The sequence below is a fragment of the Stegodyphus dumicola genome, chromosome X1, assembly GCF_044657685.1.
Source record: "Stegodyphus dumicola isolate Sdum_Otavi_A_Nest chromosome X1, ASM4465768v1".
Lineage (NCBI taxonomy): Eukaryota > Metazoa > Arthropoda > Arachnida > Araneae > Eresidae > Stegodyphus > Stegodyphus dumicola.
Genome location: NC_140780.1, coordinates 89,525,259 through 89,546,684, shown reverse-complemented (window position 1 = coordinate 89,546,684; position 21,426 = coordinate 89,525,259). Strand labels below are relative to the sequence as shown.

The 21,426-nt window shown below is 32.7% G+C and overlaps 1 protein-coding gene across 3 annotated transcripts in view; it reads left to right on the top strand.

Moving 5' to 3' along the window:
* Window positions 1-913: 913 nt before the first annotated feature.
* LOC118199433 (kinesin-like protein KIF3B) overlaps window positions 914-21,426 on the top strand; it is a 149,992-nt gene continuing 129,479 nt past the window's right edge. The window contains exons 1-3 of one of the 3 annotated variants that reach the window (XM_085807806.1): window positions 914-1,098; window positions 15,630-15,665; window positions 18,843-18,928. In XM_085807806.1, the coding sequence (XP_085663932.1) occupies window positions 15,639-15,665; window positions 18,843-18,928 (113 nt within the window). In that variant the 5' untranslated portion in view covers window positions 914-1,098; window positions 15,630-15,638. Of the gene's footprint in view, window positions 1,099-1,171; window positions 1,583-15,629; window positions 15,666-18,842; window positions 18,929-21,426 lie in introns of those variants that run through there. The other 2 variants (XM_035371299.2, XM_085807807.1) reach the window with 2 other exon arrangements.

Below are 21,426 nucleotides of genomic sequence, written 5' to 3'. Positions count from 1 at the left end.
GTCAAAAATCCATGAAAGAGATGCATACGGAAGAGGCAATGTCTGTGTTTGGGGTGGCATCTCTTTGGGTGGATTCACAGACCTCCATGTTTTTCCAAGGGGAACCGTAAATGCTCATGTTTATAGAGATGACATCCTTGATGCTTATATGCGCCCATATGCCGGGGCAATAGGAGATGCTTTTCTGTTACAGGACGACAATGCAAGACCACACAGAGTTCGCATCGTAGATGATTATCTTCAACAGGAAACAATTATGCGCATGAAGTGGCCAGCTCGATCCCCGGACTTGAATCCTATCGAGCACATTTGGGATGCTTTAGGGAGAAGTGTAGCTGCTCTCAATCCGCCCCCTTAGACCCTTGCCGCGGTTGTAACTGCTTTGCAAGAGCAATAGCTCTCGCTTCCTATGGAACTGATAGACCGCATAATTGAAAGCATCACACATCGCTGAATGTGCTGTATTGCTTCTAGAGGCGATTATATTCCATATTGAAGGTACTTTTACTATAGCAAACTGACATCTTCGATTTGTTCATTTTATACATGTGCTAATTTCTATACTAGAATAATTGTCTGGTAATTTGTTTTTATGTTATTTGATACCTTACTTTATGTGTTGTATATTGTGGGTAAGTTTCATAAAATTCTACGTGTAACTTTTTCAATAATCGTGATTTTTGTGATTTTTCCTTAATTTATAACCAGCAGGGGCGTAGCTAGAGTTTCCAGCGCCCGGGCACAACTGAAGAATTTGCGCCCCTTTCTGTGTGACAAGAATGGAAAATGTTTCATTAAAAAATTTCGTAGCATCAGTTTGGCGCCCTTGGATGCTGCACCCGTGGACAGATGCCCCCCCTTTCCCCACCCTAGCTACGCCACTGATAAGCAGTGTATTACAAAAGGTGTCTCTAAGCAACTGGCCGGGTGTCTAGCATCCCAATATAAATCGGCTAGTCGGACGGTTAGATACTTATAGTAGCCAATGAACTTGGAGCTCATTGGGCTTTTACTGGCTAACCGTCTGAGTCAGACGGGTGCACCCGTCAAACTGTGACATAGTGTACAACCGCGAAGTAAATGATTGTAAGACGACTGGTAAGTGTATTTCTGTCTTTTGCGGGAACTTTTGCTCTTTTCCTAATGCGGTTGTAATTTTTTTTTCGGTGGAAGAATAACCGAGAAGTACCGGGTAGTTAAATTACGTTGTCCGAGCTTATAAATTTTTAAATTGTATGCCGTTACATTTGAATGTTTTCCGTAACAACCATAACAATCGGTTCGCTCAGTTATTTTGTGTATAGTATTGCTATAGTTTCTCTTTTCGCTTTACATAAGTTCGCGGAAATTCCATTATCTATCTTGGTGTAAAGGAATGTGATTGCGAATGATTTCAGACTAATATATAAACGCACTTGAGGAAACTCTTAGTTAGAAATCAGGAAATCTAATTATTCGAATAATTACCAGAGCTAAAGTTTCCAGTTGTGGCATGCATTAAGTATTGTTAGGTGTCCAGATAATACAATTTTTTGCCTTATTATGAAAGCAAATATAATCTGAATATTGTAATTTTTCACAGGTTGGTATTTATCTCAGGCGTGGAGATGTTTCGTTTTCAGTGTAATTATTAAAAATTACTCAAGGTATTTACTATTTTTATTGTATGTATCTTTGATATAAACAGTGTGCAGAGATTCATTTTCCATGACTGAATGTTAAAAAATGGAATGTATTAATCGAAAGAAAATGGACACAACTTTTGGTGTGAATACAAACTTATTTGATACATAAAAGGCTTGTTTTTATTCTTTACAATTCAGTGATTGTTCAAAGATTGAGTTTGGAGTATTTTTAAGGAATATTTGTTGCTTTGACATAGCATAGATCGGTATTTTACAAATTTGTTGGCCAGTAGAAATATACTAAATTTTCTTTCTTTTATTTCTCAACTGCCCAATTTATCTTGCTTAGGCTAACTAAAGTTTCTGGCTTTTCTGTTTTGGCATTTTGTGCAAGTTTCACTGCTGTGTATTTTTTGTGATGTAAAAACTCTATGACAGTACACAGTGTGTTGTCTAATTTCATTTAAATCACTGTACTGAATAATTTTTCTAAATAATATTTTTAGTTTTTTATCCATGTTTTCACTTCAGCTTTTCTTTCTATTTCTGTGTGGAGGTTTTTCTAAAGGAACTACTGTGGGTATTTACTTTAACATATGTCTTCAAAAGAGGATAATAGCAAGGATTGCAACATTGATTGCACATAAGCTTTAAAAGGAATATTATAGTTTAATATATTATAATTCTTAGGCTGCTAAATTATAATGAAATGCTGCAAAATTACAGTGAATAGTGATAAAAAAATTACCTCATAAAGTGTTTTCATATAAATTATTTTAATGCAGTATAGGAAATCGGATAGAAAAATGCTGCTCCCAATGTATAGAATGATGCTGAATCCCTGCAACCACTTGAAGTGTGAAATGTGTGTTCATGATTAATGTCAATACAACTTCAAATGTATTCCCTAGCTAGCAACTGTTTGAAGAAGACGTATGCAAACCTCAGCTATTCAGGAGAAAAATCAGTGAATCTTTACATTATGGTAACTTGGCGATTTTTTGACGAAAATTTGACGACCAACCCTGCTACAGCAACCTGCTAGTTTTGTTTTGGACGCCATTTTGTTTTCACAAAGTAAAGACGTGCTTTTTTTTTTTTTTTTTACTCAACACTTTTTCCAACAATCTGCTAGCCGAATTACGCTTATACTAGAACTTTTATGGAACAAAAATGCTTAATATGATGAAGATTAGGTGCGAAATTGGGAGAAAGTGCAGAATCGCAAACTGCTTGCCACGTTTTTAAGAATTGCACACACACTGTATACAGGTACACGTCGACCTATTTTCACTTAAAAAAACTTCCCAGAATTGCACAAAAATGGCATTGTGCACACTCTTGACTTTATTTATGTACACATCGACCTATTTTTACTTAAAAAGTCAAAGAAAATTGACAAAAATCCAATTCTTCTTACTCTTGTAAAAAGCGCTAAACAAATAAGTGGGTGATTCTGCACTTTAGCAGTGAAGTTGTTTCTAAGTGCTTATTAGCTAAAATCACGATCGGAATTTTTCAGAAAATGTCACATTACATGTCTCATGATCTCTCATTTTTCTGAGACAAAGTAATCTGTGTTTCGAACTGTGTACTTCTCAGATTATTGCTAAAATCCTAGCTAGTAACCTTTATCGCCTTACTAAAATGTCACCAAACTACTTGTTACCATATTCTAAAGATTAGCCGAAAAATCACTTGTATGGCATACCTGTTTTTCTCAAGTATTATGTTCTCTATTCTTACATTTTGTAAAGAAAATTTTTATGCTGGTCGTCTGAAGATTCAACTTTTGGACTGTGTACTGTATAATCTAAATTACAATGTAATTGAAGTTATTACAGTGCAGTTATGTGTCTAACTGTGGCTTAGAAGTAGGATTGGTCACTGAATTCAAAGTATACTTTTGCTATAACTAGAAAATGTGAAAAGAAAATTAGTGACTTATGTATAGTGAATAACATTGGTATAATATAACATTGAGAAAGTAATAAATTTCAGCAACAGACAATCCTAAATTAGTCAACATAAAAAAAAGTCCCTCCAATGTGAAGAAAGATAACGAAAGATAGATATTAAAATTTTCAGAAACTGCAGTTAATTGCAAGGTTTGTTTGTATGCAACAAATGAAAACATAATTTTTTTTTTTAAATCTGAATTTTCCAACTATAATTACAGTTGTTTTATTACTTCACTTTATATAGAAATGGTCTAAAATGGCAGATTAACAGCAACATAAAATAAAAATTGAAGTTTTCTCAATTTATTTACTTTTTAAAATTAAATGTGGTACTTATGTAAAATCCCATCAATCACAAGAGACGGCACAAAACAAACAAACAAAAAAAAAAAAAAAAAAAAAAAAAGATTTACTAAATACAAGAAAAAGCATTCTATTCATGTTTTTATTTCAAATTTATTATATTATCATTAATTTATATTTAATTTTTCATTAAAAATTTCTATTATTTTTTATTAAATAGATATACTAAAAGCAATTACAGTCAAAAGTCTTTAATCCGGATTCGGCGATTCCGGATTATAGATCATCAGTTTAAATCTGGTAAGATGGCATGCAGAAATTATAAAATTAAAAATATGAAACCGTAATTTATGAAATAAAGAGCAATTATGATCTAAAAGGTATAAAAATTTACAAAAAAAAAAGCTTAATATTTACTTGTTTACTTTATTAAACATTTCTTTCAATGCGCGCATGCGTAAAGCATACATTACGCATAGTCGAAATTAGAAAATTGCAACCAGAAAACTATTTGATGTATACTCGTGATATTTATAATGATGAGGAATTTGATTTAAATCCTATCAAAGACAGAGTACATCGAGATGAAATACTACATTTAGTAAGGAATTATAAGCCGAATAAAATAAAAACATCTGCCCTGAAGATAAGGATAGTGCTGACAGATCAACTTTCATTTCATTGCGCGCCGCGACGTCCCCCCCTTCTGCTGCAGAGCAGCGTGAAATTGATAAACAGATTTCAGAATGGTTGAGAAACAAAGGATATGCCTTTATCCATTTTTTGCAGCAATTTCACTTTTTGTTTGATGGCCATCGAAACATGCTTTCGCTTTGTAGATCCTTTGGCAGCTCCAGAATCGGAAATTCTTTTTGACGTAATGGAAAGTTCAAGCTTACTTTTATAAAATTGCTCTAACAGTCTGCAAAAAATAATAAGCCGAATCCAATTAGAATATTATAGAACAGCATAATCTGCAAAATTAACTGAAATAGATAATTAGATAATTTTAGCTTAGCTTATACCATCCGTTATACATTAAATGTGCATGCGTAAACGTATTATGCGCATGTGTCAATGCATGCCCAGAAAGTTTGTAGCTTTGAGGTCCGGATTAAAGACTTTTGACTGTATTTTCGCTAGCTTTTTCCTCGAACCATGTTCCCTTTCAAATTGGCACTTGCTTCATATGAGCCTTAAAGTTGCAACGCCATCGCTTCTCAGTTTTTAAATTAAAGCGCCATGTTGTGGCCATTAATACATATTTTTGAGGCCAGTAAGATTCCATAACTTTGGAACTATTCAACAGCATGCTCTTCTGTAATAGGCAGTTCCCAAATTTTAATCTTTTTTTTTTTTTTTTAAATGCGTGAGAAAGGAGAAAAAAGGAGTTTTTCCTCAAGAATAATAACTAACACATGTAATCGAGGTTACACCATACCCAGCATATTTGAAGAAGACTTTTCAATTTTTGCCAAAAAATTGTGTAGTTTGGCGTCTTTTCTTTAATAGGCAAAAATTGTCGACATTTTCCGCAAGTACCTTAAATGTTGATGTTGTGTTTATGGTAAAATGGTATTTAAGGGTACCCCATGGCGATTTTTGGCGGTACATGGATACTGAGTTTGTGCAATTCTTTGACTTGTTATTTTGGCTAGTGTAGCGACAATTTTTGCACCAAAAGTCGTCGGTACACAAAGCTAAAAATAACAAGACAAAGAATGGAACAAACCCGGTATCCATGTACACATCAACTTATTTTCACTTAAAAAAGACATCCCAGAATTGCACAAAAATGGCATTGCACACTCCCTTTATCCATGTACACATCGACCTATTTTCACTTAAAAAAAATCAGAGAACTGCATAAACTAGACCTTGTGCACTCCCTTGAGTTTGTCCATGTACACATCGATATATTTTCACTTAAAAAAATCGAAGGAGCACCCAATTCTGCTGTAAACAAAAAATACATAACCTCAATAAACTACATTTTAAACCAAACAATAAAATAACATAAAAAAAGGAAAAACCTGTCATGCATTTAAGCACTACACAAAGCAATTATCCACTTACCTTATTTAGAAATTCCTTCATCTTCAGTCTGTGACACACAAAATTCCTTAACAGCATCCAAAAACTTCCTAAAATTATCTGAACTATAATCTGTTTATCGGCGTCGCCACATAAATTCACAAAAGCAAGAGTAAGAAATATGCTAGTTTTGGAGTGTCCGGAAAATTGCTACTAAGGAAACCTTCATTTACACACCAGTCAACCTTTTCCCCTCTCCTTCCAAATTGTACAGAAACTTCAAATTAATCTTACTACATTCAGCCATTCTACCTTCTAAACAATGAAACAAACAGTGTACTTCCTAACCAACACACACCACAAAAGCACTTACAAAACATTCCTTGATTCAAAATTTCCCGGGGTTTTCATCCGCAAAGAATCCGTTGGCGTTTCGGCAGAGAACCTGTTGCCGCCTGAAATGTTATCTTCAGGGGACTTTGGTTTTACTCGCCAAGTTCACCAACGTTTGATTGATGCCAAGGATGTTATGTGTACGGTTATGAGATATTAAAATCAAATAATTAATCAAAATAATTAAAGAATAAATAACATATTCAAGTTAGCTGAGAAAACAATATATTAAACATATGGAAGTGAAAATTCAAAATTAACCGGTTAAACGTGATATACGAAAATAAATTTGTATTGAATTAAAGTTAGCACAGAAAACAAAATATAAAGCCTAATGGAAGTAAAATAATCATGTAATAATGAGCTTTATAATGATGACCCTTTTTCTTGGCAAAGTTATCTATTTAATGCAAAAAAATAGTAAAATTCAGATCTGTCTTTAAATATCTTTCAGTATTATAAAATTCCAAAATATTCCTGTTTTTAACAGTCCAGTTTCTAAAGAAATTGTGAAAGTATAAAATCAAAAAGCCAATTTTACGATTAGTATCTTCACTGCATAATTTTAAAGTGCTTCTATGATTGCATAATTTTAAAGTACTTTTATAATACTATGATTGAAAATCCATTATCATCACATAAATGAAATTAATAAATATTCTCATTTAAATAGAAACTTAATTGCAACTATCTGATTACATAAAAGTTTTTTTTTAGTAATAAATTATATTCTGCTCTAATTAAAAAAAAAAAAATATGAATATGTTCATGTATTATTGCATAAAAAAACCAACATATTCAGTTTAAATTTGGCATATTAATTTTTATTAAGACTTGCTTTCGTCCTTGTAACTCATAACAAGAACCAAGGAACATATTATTTGTTGTTCACTGCTTTGCAACTGATATGCAGCTCATCAGCAGCGAAACAGTGAAGTCTGGTAGTTTGGTTAGCCAAGTTAATGGGCAAGTTGTATGATTGTTTTCAGGGTATTTCCAATATGTAACGTGGATTTAAACAAGTTGCCTTCAGAAACGCCTCCTTGAAGGCATCTTTCCTCTTAGGCAGATATCTCTTCCATGCTTTTCCATAATTTAAATAAATCAAACCCAACTGATGTATGCTGCTAAAAATTTTATTTAAAATCCACATTTAATTATTTATTTAAAGTCTACATTACAAAAATGGTCCACATTAGGTCATTTTAAATGCATATTTTTATATTACACTAATTGCATATATTTATTATATGAATATTTTAAATGTCTATTTTATCATTAATTATTATTAATATATTTATGGACAACATTTTTTTTAATTTTATTGTTCAATTTATCTTTCATTTTAATTACACTTTTAAGTTGTTACACCATAATTTTATGAAAGTCTTCTGAAATTTAGTCACAGTTTCACTCAATCTGACAGTGTAGTTCACAGATGCAACATAAAAGCTGTGTCAAATATCAGTCACTAAAGACGTATGGATTAGGTTTTTCATGGTATCTGTTTTGTTTATTTAATTCTTATGACTGCATAAGAAGACTTACGTGAAATAAATGTGTCACAAGCAGTGACACTGAGATGTTATTTCACGTGTAACTGAAATGTACAGCACTAATTAGCACTGTAATTATTAAAGAAAGTATCCTAGCTTCTAGAAAGCTTCTTTGCATGTAATGTGAACTTAATTAATTTATCATTAAAAATAACATGCACAGCTAGCTCGTTTATCAAGATTTGAGTGGAGATAGAGCTACCAGTATTCAGCCATCTTAACCACTTGTAGGACAAATCTAAAGAAACTTCTTGTAATATTATGTGATTAAACGTTAACTGTGCGTTGTATGGCAGGATTGCTTTCTCATGTACCGAGGTAGGGAATACTCAATCTATTATTTTTTTTAAAGTGTTTGGTCATGGTATTTATTATTCATTGAATGTACTTTCCGTAATTCATGTAAAATACTAATATTTCTATTAAAAGTGTATTTTTTTCTTTTCATTTTTGAGTGTTTAGCTTGTTGATATTCTCAAAATTGTATCTGATAATTAGTATAATAGGTATAAATACAATAGACACATATAATAGATGAGGGGTGGTCAAACCTTATGTCAGTGAGAGCCACAACAGCCTATTTACATCATTCTAAAATAGGTGAAACAGGTTTCAGATAGCAAGAAAGGGTGAATCTTTAGATTATGGTAACTTGGCGACCAACCCTGCTAGTTTTTTTTTTGGACGCCATTTTGTTTTCACGAAGTAAAGGCATGTTTTTTTTTTTTTTTTTTTTACTCAACATTTTTTCCAACAATCTGCTAGCCGAATTACGCTTATGCTAGAACTTTTATGGAACAAAAGTGTTTAATCATGACGAAGATTAGGTGCGAAATTGGGAGAAAGTGTAGAATCGCCCACTGCTTGCCGCATTTTTAAGAATTTCATGTACAGTAAAAAGTCTTTAATCCGGACGTCCATAATGCAGAATAATCTATAATCTGGACCTCAAAGCTACAAACTTTCTGCGCATGCATCAACGTATAATGCATTAACGCATGCGCGTGAAACGCGCGTAAGAAGCGCAATACATTTATGCATGCTAGTTTTATGTATAACGGACGGTATAAGCTAAGCTAAAATTATCTAATTATCTATTTCAGTTGATGTTGCAGATTGTGTTGTTCCTTAATCTTCTAATTGGATCTGGCTTATTATTTTTTGCAGACTGTTAGAGCAATTTTATAAAAGTAAGCTTGAACTTTCCATTATGTCAAAAAGAATTTCCGATTCTGGAGCTGCCAAAGGATCTACAAAGCGAAAGCATGTTTCGATGGCCATCAAACAAAAAGTGGAATTGCTGCAAAAAATGGATAAAGGCATATCCTTTGATTCTCTAACCACTCCGAAATATGTTTATCAATTTCACACTGCTCTGCGACCGAGGGGGGGGGACTTGGCGCACAGTGAACTGGTTGTTAATTGAACTATAGTTGTTCTGTCAGCACTATCCTTATCTTCAGAGCAGATGTTTTTATTTTATTCGGTTTATAATTCCTTACTAAATGTAGTATTTCATCTCAATGTACTCCGTCTTTAATCTGATTTAAATCAAATTCCTCGTCATTATAAATATCAAGAATACACATCAGATAGTTTTCTAATTGCAATTTTCAAATTTTGACTATGCGTAATGTATGCTTTAGGCATGCGCACGTTGAAAGAAATGTTTAATAAGTAAACAAATAAATATTAAGCTATATTTTTAAATTTTGATACCCTTTAGATCATAATTGCTCTTTATTTCATAAATTACGGTTTCATATTTTTAATTTTATAATTTCTGCATGCCATCTTACCAGATTTAAACTGATGACTATAATCCGGAAAAACCGATAATCCCGAATCGCCGAAGTCCCGACGAGTCCGGATTTAAGACTTTTGACTGTACACGGTGCCCATGTACACATCGACCTATTTTCACTTAAAAAAAAATCCCAGAATTGCAAAAAAATGGCATTGTGTACACTCTTGACTTTATCCATGTACACATCGACCTATTTTCACTTAAAAAGTCTAAGAAAATTGACAAAAATCCAATTCTTCTTACTCTTGTAAAAAGCGCCAAACAAATAAGTGGGCGATCCTGCACTTTAGCAGCGAAATTGTTTCTAAGTGCTTATTAGCTAAAATCCCCATTGGAATTTTTTGGAAAATGTTACATTACATGTCTCATGATCTCTCATTTCTCTGAGACAAAATAATCTGTGATTCGAACTGCGTACTTCTCAGATTATTGCTAAAATCCTAGCTAGTAACCTTTATCGCGTTACCAAAATGTCACCAAACTACCTGTTACCGTATTCTAAAAATTAGCCCAAGAAAATTCCGATTCCAAACAATAATTCATTGACAGTCTTAGTTTAGTAAGAGTCATGCCCCTGTAATAAATTAATGAATGCATGACTTTTAATACATCTATCTTATATAAACAGTTTTTGATTGTTCTTTTTTTTTTTTTTTTTTTTTTCCAATTTACTTACAGGCAGCTGAAAGCATTTTATGTTGAAACAACAGCCTGTCTTTTTCATAATGTATTTGACAATACCAGTAATCTTCAAGAGTACCGAAATTCTCTTCAATAGGATTGTTAATAAAACTAGAAAATTGTGCATTTTATTATTTTTGAAGAGTCATTTGCACTTGGATTCATTACACAAGTAGTGGTTTGCTAGACTTTGGGGATCCATAAAACTAGATTTTATTTTTTAGAGAGTCATTGTAGGAATTGATAATATTTTTTATTTCAATTTAATCATCTAATTATGTGTCACACCTGAAATCTTCTCAAAGGTTATTGTTGGAGAAGAATTAAGAATATATTATCTGGTTAAAGTTTTGAGCCATAAATATTGTTTTTCTCATTATTTTAGATGACAATAACTAACAATAAAAATAAAAACATTACTTACTTAATTATTTAAAATTCATATTTTGGCGGCCCATGAAGTCAAAATATTTTAGGGGTTGGAAACCTCATGGTTCTGTGCCACCAAAAACTTCCTTTATTATATAAAAATATTTCTGTTTATTTATTGTGAAAAGTCCATAAAAAATAACATGAAAATACAAAAAAAGGTACTTTTCCGTTTCGCCGGCGCAAATCTCGCCAAGCAGATTTTATTGGCGACAACATACAGTATACACATAAAAAATATTAAAAAAATGTTAGTTCTAAGAATTCTTTTTTTGAAGGCATAAACATTTTAATATCGCTTAAAATTTTATAAAAAGTCAATAAATAAAGACAATAAATTTGTAAAAAGACATTAATTTAAGAATTTACTATGCTTTCATGGTTCAACATCCTGATTCGCCGGTTCGTATCACGTGACCCCAAGCGATCTCATCTCACGTAAACTACTCTACAAAAATCTAATGCTCTCAGTAATTATCTACATTAATTTCAAGTTAAATCTTAACTTGGAACACAAGTTTAAATGCAAGAAATATTTCAATTTGTACGAATAGCTTACTCAGAAATTATGTAAAACTGCAGTGCTTTACTTCGCTAATGCATTCTCGTTAGAATTGATGAATTTAACACTTGACTTTACCTTTTCTATATTTTCGGCTTCGGGTAAGCGCTGTGATTGCATCCTAATTGACTTAATTACCGAAAATGGCCTTAGACATAAAACTGAACTATCTGATAAAAATTCTATGTAATTATATGCCAGTATTGAAAGAATTAATCAATCTGATAAGAAAAAGCTGCGACTTGTTTTGAAAATGAGGCTTAAAAGGTTACCAGCGAGAATATTCTGTTTGGCATCAGTTGTACCATTATTGGCGACTTTATCGCTTGCGCCGGCAAAACGGAAAAGTACCCCAAAAAATAATAAATAAGTGAAGAATAATTTAAATCAGCAAATGCGAACAAAGCCGGTGATAATTCAACAAAATGAATGTTAGAGGAATGGTTGCAACCTTTGAACAAGCAAATAGATTGAATCCGCTGGGTTACCAGGTTTGAACTATTATTGCCAAAGTTGGCAATGTTTACATTTAACGGGTTCTTTGCGGAATCATTGCGGAAAGTGCGCCCATCAGCAGCCCTGAACACTGGTAAAGTCCCTGAACACTGGTAGTTTGGTCCGAGGTTCGAATACCGCGAACGGGCTGGCTGCATGGGCGTTTTCGTGGTTTCCCTAATGTGTAACGTGTATACGAGCCAGTTTCCCATAGAAAGTCCTCCACGAAGGCATCCCTCCCCTTAGGCAGATAGCCTTCGAGGCTTTGCCGTAATTAAATAACCTAACCTAACCTTTGTGGAAGTGCTTCCATTTCCCAGAATAATGCAAATGATTATGCCATAATAGGGTTTCCATAACATTCAACTACTCAGGTTAGCATAAATGAAACAGCAATTTGGCGATAAACGAAACAACAACTTGGTGATAAATGAAATAACAACTTGGTGATAAATGAAATAACAACTTGGTGATAAATGAAATAACAACTTGGTGATAAATGAAACAACAGCTTCACAATAATACAAGGGGTAACCTAAAGTCAACTATGTTTATTTGTTTAAAGCATGAAATTATTGAACATAAAAAACATTTGTTTAAAGATAACATGAAATATTTGTTCAACAATGTTTTAAGTTAAATAAGGAATAAATAAACGTAAGGAGGAATTATATATTCATACTTCTCTCTCCCCCCACTCTTGATTTAAATTTACAATGTAATTCTTCTTTCAAGTCCTGATAACTGTGTTTGATGATTTACCAAATGGTAAAAGAATTACTGTAGTGTTATTAAGCATCTGGTATTGATCAAAATGGCCAAGTTTTTACAACTTAAAAATCTTTTGAATGTCAGGATAGGGGGCTGTCTTCCTCTCTGCACAGCTTACACTATTTTTTTTTTTTAATGGGAATGGTCTTATATGCGTCTGTTTATACTACTACAGTAGAAGTTTGTTTTTACGAACCTCTTTTTTACGAACACTCTCGATTTGACGAACTAGCGAATGGTCCCGAATACACTCCCATAGATGTAATGTAATTTTGCGCTCTTATTTACGAACTACAAATCAAGAAAATCTCTTTTTTGCGAACTCAGTTTTCATACTTCTGCGTGTTTCATTGGGACGAAGTGTGAAGGTCAAATAAAATCTCCAACTATTTTGAGGCAGCAAGTGCGAAACATTCGAAGAAGTACAGTAAGGAAGGAGGGGGCGGAGAAGAGGGGGAATTAGGACAAATTTATGGTGTTCTTTGTTGTGGGAGGCTCTCAGAAGAGCATCGGCCTGATGTTGTTGGGTGGGGGGTGAGACCATTCGTGTTAAAGGGGTTTGGGTTGCTTCTAAAAGGGAGTTGTTGCTTTTTGTAATGTCATAGTCATTTGATCTGGACAACTCAATCAGTGAAGTCTCGTTAGTCGAGACGGAGACTGGGCCAGTTTTTGTTAAGTAAGATTCTTAGAGCTATGTCGCAAATGAAGAAACGAATTTGTTTAGCGGTTGAAATAAAGAAGAAGATTTTAAAAGAAGTTGACGAAAAAATATTAAGGAAGACACAAATTGCTCAGAAATATGGAATTCCTAAAAATAGTTTATCGACGATTTTAAAGGCAAGATAGAAGATCTTTGGAGCTAAAAACGGAAACGATGAATGGGGACCCTCCTCTCGAAAATATTTTCGAGAATCAAAACACCCAAATTTGGAAAGGGCTTTGCTTGTTTGGTTTCGAAAGATGAGAAGCTTAAACATTCCAGTTGATGGAAATGTACTTAAAGAACAAGCACACTTTTTTACTTCCAAATTAAACATCAAAGATTTTAAAGCATCGGATGGTTGGTTACAGAAATTTAAATTTCGGAATGGTTTGAGTTTCCGGAAAGTGTGTGGTGAAAGTGCAGCAGTGGACACGTCATCAGCAAATGAATGGAAAGAAGAAAAGTTGAAATTGCTTCTTTCTGAATACGCTGCAGATGACATTTTTAATGCGGACAAAACGGCTTTGTTTTTTAAGATTTTGCCAGAAAGAACATTAGCTTACAAAGGAGATAAATGTGTTGGAGGTAATAAAGCTAAAGAGAGACTTACAGTTTTGATTGCAGCCAACATGACTGGGTCACAAAAATTGCCTCTGCTCTTTATTGGAAAATATCTGAAACCAAGGTGTTTCAAAAATGTTCAGAAGATTCCTGCTGCATATTATGCTAATAATAAGGCCTGGATGACTGGCAATATCTACGAAAAATGGTTGAGAGATTTAGATAACTGTTTTTCAGCAGAGAAGCGCAAAGTTCTCCTAATCATGGACAATTGTACTGCACACATGGAAGTCACTGGGCTTCAGGCAATCCGTGTGGAATATCTCCTACCAAATGCAACTGCAGTTTTACAGCCAGTGGATCAGGGGATAATCAAAAGTTTCAAGCGAAAATATAAGACAGTGCTTTTGCAAAGAGTAATCCTTGGCTTGGAAAGGGAACAACCTTATCAGATTGATATTCTTGGTGCAATGCATTTATCAATCAGTGCATGGAATGATGTTTTAGATGAAACAATTTCTAAAACCTTTCGACATGCAGGTTTTATTAAAGAAACAGACGTAACTGAAGAAATCCATGCCAATAGATCTCACGACGAAGATGAGGTTCTCATGCATGAACTTCGCCGTAGAAATCCACAGTTGCCAGAACTTTCATTCGAGGATTTTTTAAATGTGGATTGTAATGTCATCTGCACGGAGGAAATATCGAATCACGATATTATTAGCAGCATAATCAACGAGGATGAGAGACTTTCAGATCCAGAAGAAGAAGAAGTAACACCAAGACCGACTTTAAAACAAGCTGCTGAATACTTGTCAGAACTTAGACGAATTTTTGAGGCCAGTGATAATTGTGAAATGCTAACAAATATAGAGAAGAGGGAGTCTTGCATTGTACAATCTGTTGTTTTAAAACAGACAAAGATAAGTGATTATTTTGTTGCTCAATGACTTAATAAAGGTACGTTTTACAAATATTTTATATTTCTTGTTTAATAGAATGGATATCATTTATTAAGTAGTAATACTATTAAAATAATTCCTAATACATAAAAGCATGGAATAGTATCACTAACCTGTCTCGAAAGCATTAAAATGTGAAATACTAACAATTTCCGATGCCTTTCTAAATTACGAACTCTCGATTTAACGAACTGTTTTCGTAGTCCCTACGAGTTTCGTAAAAACGAGCGTCTACTGTATAAGCTTTCTGGCCAATCATTGTTAAACAGAAAAAATTGTGAGAAAGTGGGAAGAACAAATGTATGATGTATAAATAATTAGGCTTCGTTCTATTGCTCTTGCTTCAGCTGCATTATTGCTGTGCTGCATATGCTCCATGGTATAATCGACAGAGGGAAATTTCTGTATTTCTCCTCTTTTTTAGATGTCTTGAGCTGATGCTTATTTTGCTTTATGGTTAGTCCATGCCTGGCCTTGGGATTCAGAACTTGTATATGTGAACCATATCTTCTAAAAAGATACGACTGTGCATGTGCTAATTCAAAATTATAAGTTGTCAATCATATGTTATCAAATTACAGTGACCTTTGAAATGTTTGTTTCCTAATTTAATTATTTTTAACTTATTTTTTCAATCCATTGAAGAAATCTGAGTGTTATATATAACAGAAATTTTATTTATGTATGCTTAAGTAGTGTACAAGTAGAGTAATTTGATATATATGAATGGTAATGTTTATTTCTGAATTTATAATACTTATAATTGTTATTATTATTTTTTAGTTTGCATAAATGAGAACGATGGATTTGAAGGCCGAAGTAAGTATTCATGTATTTAAGTCTGTTCATTTTATTAATAAGTATGCTAATAATCAAATTAATATTGATTTAAGGAATTATGATAATAAATGTAAGGAGGAATTATATAAGCCCCATTCACAAGAGCAGATTCGACCGGTAGCGAAAACCGGTTCTTCCAACGTGTTCCGTTCACATGGGACAAGCATTAACTGCCTCGCCGAATTGGAGTTGGAACTTGGTTGAATGTTCCTTACCTCTCGGGAGCAGGGCAAATGTGGAGATTTTCCGTACTATACTGCACGGTTCACTTAATTTTAGATACTGCTCGCTGGACTGTCAGTGAAACAATCACGCTGATAGATGTCTGGGGATGTGATAGCATGCCCCCCAAAATTAGATAGAACTGTACAAGATACGGAAATTATAGACAAATACAGACAAGGTTATCTGATGCTAGGTATTCCAGAAATATCGTTCAAATTAAAACTAAAGTTAAGACAAGGGACTCGGTACCTTTTGAATGATTTTTTTTTTTTTTAATTTAAGCATTTTCATCTACTTTTTATGAATATTATTAAATGGTTTTGTGAGACAAAATAATTTTAAGCTGAAAAAAAGTTTTTGCTAGTATTTTTTTTAATTTAAATTTTTGAAGAAAACTTTTACAATTAAAATGTCTTTCTTCTCCTACAGTTTTCAATGTCTCCCCCCAGTTTTTTATTGTAGTTATTAGAGTGTTCTTAATAACTTCAAGCAATGATTTTGCAGTTAATGAATTAGTTTCTGATGGAAAAAAAATACACTTTTATCTAAAATCTTTAAAACAAATATGATCTCAGTCACATTTTCATTTCAAATAATTTTTCCTTTCAGTATTTTGCAAAACCCATCCTTGTTTCTATAAAGTATATAATTTTAAGTAAGCAGTAAAAATAATAAAAAATTTAGTCCATACCTGTATATGTTTTAGGACTAAAGTAAAAGGATTTATTGAAAAAAATGCAAAAGGTTTCTCAGTTTGCATTTGCAGTTTAAAGAATACAAACTGTCTAAATAGACATTTAATCATTTCAAAGCTTTAAAATTTTATTACTGAATTTCAATACACACATAGTATGTATATAAATCAAACCTAGTGCTATTTATTCAATTGATATATATGCTCTGTGACTTTTCCTGGCTGGTATCCTGTACCACATATTCATGAATGTACACGAATTTGTTTGGAGAAAAAAAAGAAAAAAAAAAAAATAACACTTGATTTGACTAGGGCATACCATCAAATCCTTGTTAACCCAGAGTACGTACCTAAAACAGCTGTGACTACCCCATTTGGATTATTTGAGTTCTTTAAAATATTCCAAAGATTTATTCATCAAGTACTTTCTGGCTTAGACTTTTGTGTTCCTTACTTTGATGATTTGCTTGTGGCTTCACCAACTGAAGATGAGCATGAGAGCCACCTTCGTTTAATTTTTAATAGAATGCAAAAATATGGTTTAAAATTCACTAAATGTATTCTGGGAAAATGATTTCGTTATCATTTCTTGGCTGTTAAATTACCCCTTCAGGTGTTCAGCCTCTTCCTGGAAAAACTGCAATAATTTGTAACTTTCCTAAGCCTGCAATAGTGTGTGAATTAAAAAGTTTAATGCAATGTTGGACTTTTATCGACTATTTTTCCCTAAGGCAGCTTCTACCCAACTCCGCTTCATTCTCTTTTGAAAGATTCTTAGAAGAATGATAAATGTCTTATTCCTGGAACAATGAAAACAACTGCGTGCCTTTGAAAAGTGTAAAGTGATCTAACAAATTCAGTGACACTAGTTACCATGCCTCTGGTCAGCAATTGACATTGGTTGATGCCTGCCTCAGATATGGCTATTGGAGTCAATTTTCACTCATGATGCAATAATGGCCATCAGCTATTGTTTTTTTTTCTCCTGAAAGTTGAATCCAGCTAAAACTAAATGCAGCACATACAATAGAGAATTACTTGCTATCTACTGCACTGTAAAGCATTTTCAACATAATCTTGAGGGACAAGTTTTTACAATATATACAGATCATCATCCTCTAATGGATATGCAGTAATGTCTAACTCCTTAGCAAGCTCTCGAGGGGTTGCATACTGATCTTCTTTCACAAGTTCTTGCAGGTGGGCCTCAATGTCAGTAGGCCAGCCGGAGTGCTCTGCTTCTTGAATGTCATAGTATTTGCTTTAGAACTTTTGGTACCAAATCTTCACAGTGTGATATGATACAATATTGGTACCTAAAGCTGTATACCTGATTTGGTGACATTCTGTAGCTAACTTTTTGCAACAAAACTGGAAGTAAATAATGGCTCTAATCTGGTAGCATGATAGTTCCATTTCAGACACCTTTTACTTAAAGATAACGATATTTTTTTACAAAATTTGCATCACAGTGTTCTAAAGCAAGTCTCTTTCTATCAAATGCCAAAAATCGTTTGACAAAATATGATTAAACGTGGCAACGCAAACTGTTTGCGCAGATGATATTTGCGGTAGTGGGAAACTTTTGTTAAAACCTGATATTAACTTGAAAATTCTAGGAGTGCTGCTGTCGGTCTCCTGTTATATAGTGTAATCACTTTACTATAAGTAGGCACAGCTTCCATAACTCTAGCTTTCTGCATTTAAAAGTTATTTTGATATTTAAAGAAGGTGTTATAGACCTTGTATATTCACTGCTGGGCATTAAAATTGCCATACTGTTGATTAAAGTGCATAACAAATCTAAAATTTGCTTGAAAGATAGAAGTTAAATAAGAAGAAATTGTCAGTTCCGAAAATTTCTCTTTTATATTGGGAAATTAGGTATGAAAGTCTCTTATTTCTTGGTTTTAAGAAAAGAACTGTCAATTTAAGTAGACCTTGAAATTTATCAATAGGTAAGGTTAGGGCATATATATAAATGCCATTTGACAGACAAATTTTGACTAAATATTGCATTTCATACTGAACTTTGAAATTTTATAACTCATTATAAACATAAAATCAGAATGCATTTTAACTTTCTTTCAACCAAAATTTTATATTTGTATATCTGAGTATTTTTCATATTTGATTTTCTTTTGGCTGGCGGTGATAGTACTTAAATATCTTTATTTGCTTAAGCAGCCTGTTATATATAAAAAATATTTTACATTGTTAATATTTTATCTTTCTAGTTATCGAAAAGCAAGCTTGAAACTGTCAAAGTAGTAGTGCGATGTCGCCCAGTGAGTGAAAAAGAACACCAAGCTGGTTACCATTCGTAAGTACTCTTTGCTGTTCCTAGGCATAAAATATATTATTAAAATACAATACCCACTGTTTACAACTCAGCTGCTTATTTACCTTCAAATTTTCGAGAACCCAAACATATACAAATTAATCAATAGAAAAACCTCCGTTTATTAAGCTCATCCCCACCATTTATTAAACTCAAATTGCCAAATAACTGATTCTTCATCACCAGAATATTCTATTTATACCTATCAAAGCTTTTTATGCTTCATCTTTTTAAGATATGGACTGTGGTGTAATTATTCAGGTATGCAGTGCTTCAATAAAATGTGTTTGACTGAAATTCTCCTACCTCTTCCCTCTGTCGCTGTACATGTATGATACTCTTTTAAGATTTCTTTGTCTGCTGAACTTTAGATTGGCAGAATTTCCATATCTTAAGGTTAACAAGAACAATGCTATTGAGATATAGTAAATGAGTGAGGTGCCTTCTTGAATACCAGCTGATACAAGATGCAAGTGCAACTTCTGTATCCTGTCCTTTAAAGTTTTCATGTTCAGAATTGTTCTTTTGGGATAGACACATGTTCATGGAGCATCATGAAACAAGTTCATGAAATGCTTCAAAACATAACTGTACAATAAAAGTCTTTGAATGAAAATGAATGGGTAACTGTAAACTAAAGGAAAGCATTAGTCATTTTTAATCATGACGTGGCAGATTGATTAAGTAGACAAAAGGCAATCTTTTTGCCGGCTAGAAGTGTAAATTCTGAAATTTGAATAAACTGCTGGAAGAAGCATTTTTAGAATTTGCTGTATGCTTAACTTGTTATGTGTTGAAATGCCAAATTAAAAGACTTAAACCAGAAATTCTAAAATTCAGCCTTTAATTTTAGTCTATTATGAAAGGTTTCAAATGCCATTATAGGAAATATGTTCAGTAAATGATGAACAAAAGTGGACTGATAAGTACAGAAGTGAAATTATAAGTAAACTTCCAAAGAGATTAGTACGTTGATATATCTGCTAGAAGCCATGCATTATTATAATCAGTGTGGAGGTTAATCTCTTATATCACCTAAAAACTATTTTCGAAAATATGGTTTGTGTGTTAAAGGAGTCTCGGAGGAACTATAATGTTTCACATATCTGTGAGGGAAGGTTTGGATATTCTTTTTAGAATGCATGCCAGTTCACAAGAATATCGAGAAAATGTGTATAAAAACTGACTATGAATGTGTTAAAAGAACTGCAGAAACTGACTGCAGAAGTGATAAAGAAAAAAAGATGATATACTATCATCAATAAAATCCAAAAGTGGCACTGGAAATTCTAAAAAATTCTTGAACTAAAAGTTGCTTATCAAAAACACTATCAGCAGTTTTGTGAAATTGAGAATACACTTGAAAAACTGTTGTTGAACAATATGAAACAAAGATAGAATAGTTATTTGCAAGAGAGAAAGTTTCATCAAAAATGTAATTCTAAAATATTTTTATAAAAAATGTAAAATGAATGTAAACTTTAGTATTAATTTAATTATGATTTTAGGATTAACCCTCTAGCTGCATAATTATGTTATCAAAATAGGGTAAGTAGTTGCATAATTTTTTAATTGCATATTCAAGTCTACATATATTTTTAGATTTAAAATGTAGAAACATTTTTTGTAAAAGAAATTTTTAGATCATATAAAAAAAAGGTTGTCGGAAAATTTAAACTGAAGAATAATCATATAAAAAATTTTTTTTGAAAATTATTCTTGATTGAATTATGATTTAGTGTATAAAATATAATGGTACGTATACTAATGAAAATACGCAAAATATTTACAAAACATTTATTAGAAATGAAGTGTAATATGATAAACTTCAAAACAAGGCTTGAGGCATCCTACCTCGTCATTTTTGCACAAAATACACGTTTCTTTGAGAATTTTTTGGCCAGTTTCAGTTCTTTTTTTACTACTAGTTTCTTTTCTAATGGAATTGGGGGATATATATCCAGAAAAATGTCAAGCAGTTAGTCTCTTGTGATTGAGAGTTGAACTACAGACTTCTTTGACCTTTGAAAAGAGTGCGCAAAAGGGTGCAAAATGCGTTTGTGTATTTTGCAGAAATATGGACAACTAATGCCATCTGTTAACCCAGATCTCAATAAATAATTAAACATAACAGAAAAGCCGAAATTAAACCATAAGTGGGTTGCACAGTTAAATAAACGGAAAAAAATGCATCCCCACGGAAATCGCGGGTTGCACAAATTTTGCTACTTCTACGTTGCTTGTTGAAATCATGGGATATGCAGCGAGAGGGTTAAATTAATTGTCAGTTATTATTTTGCTTGAAAGGTTTAAAACTGATACCACAGTTTGCAAAATATAAATTGCCATTTATTAAACTCAATTGCTTAATAAACTCTAATATGTTTGGAATGGAAAGTGATTTTAATTAGCACCAGGTATTGTACTTGGCATTGTAAATGTTTTAAAGCATTATTATGTTTATTTATATTTAAAATTCC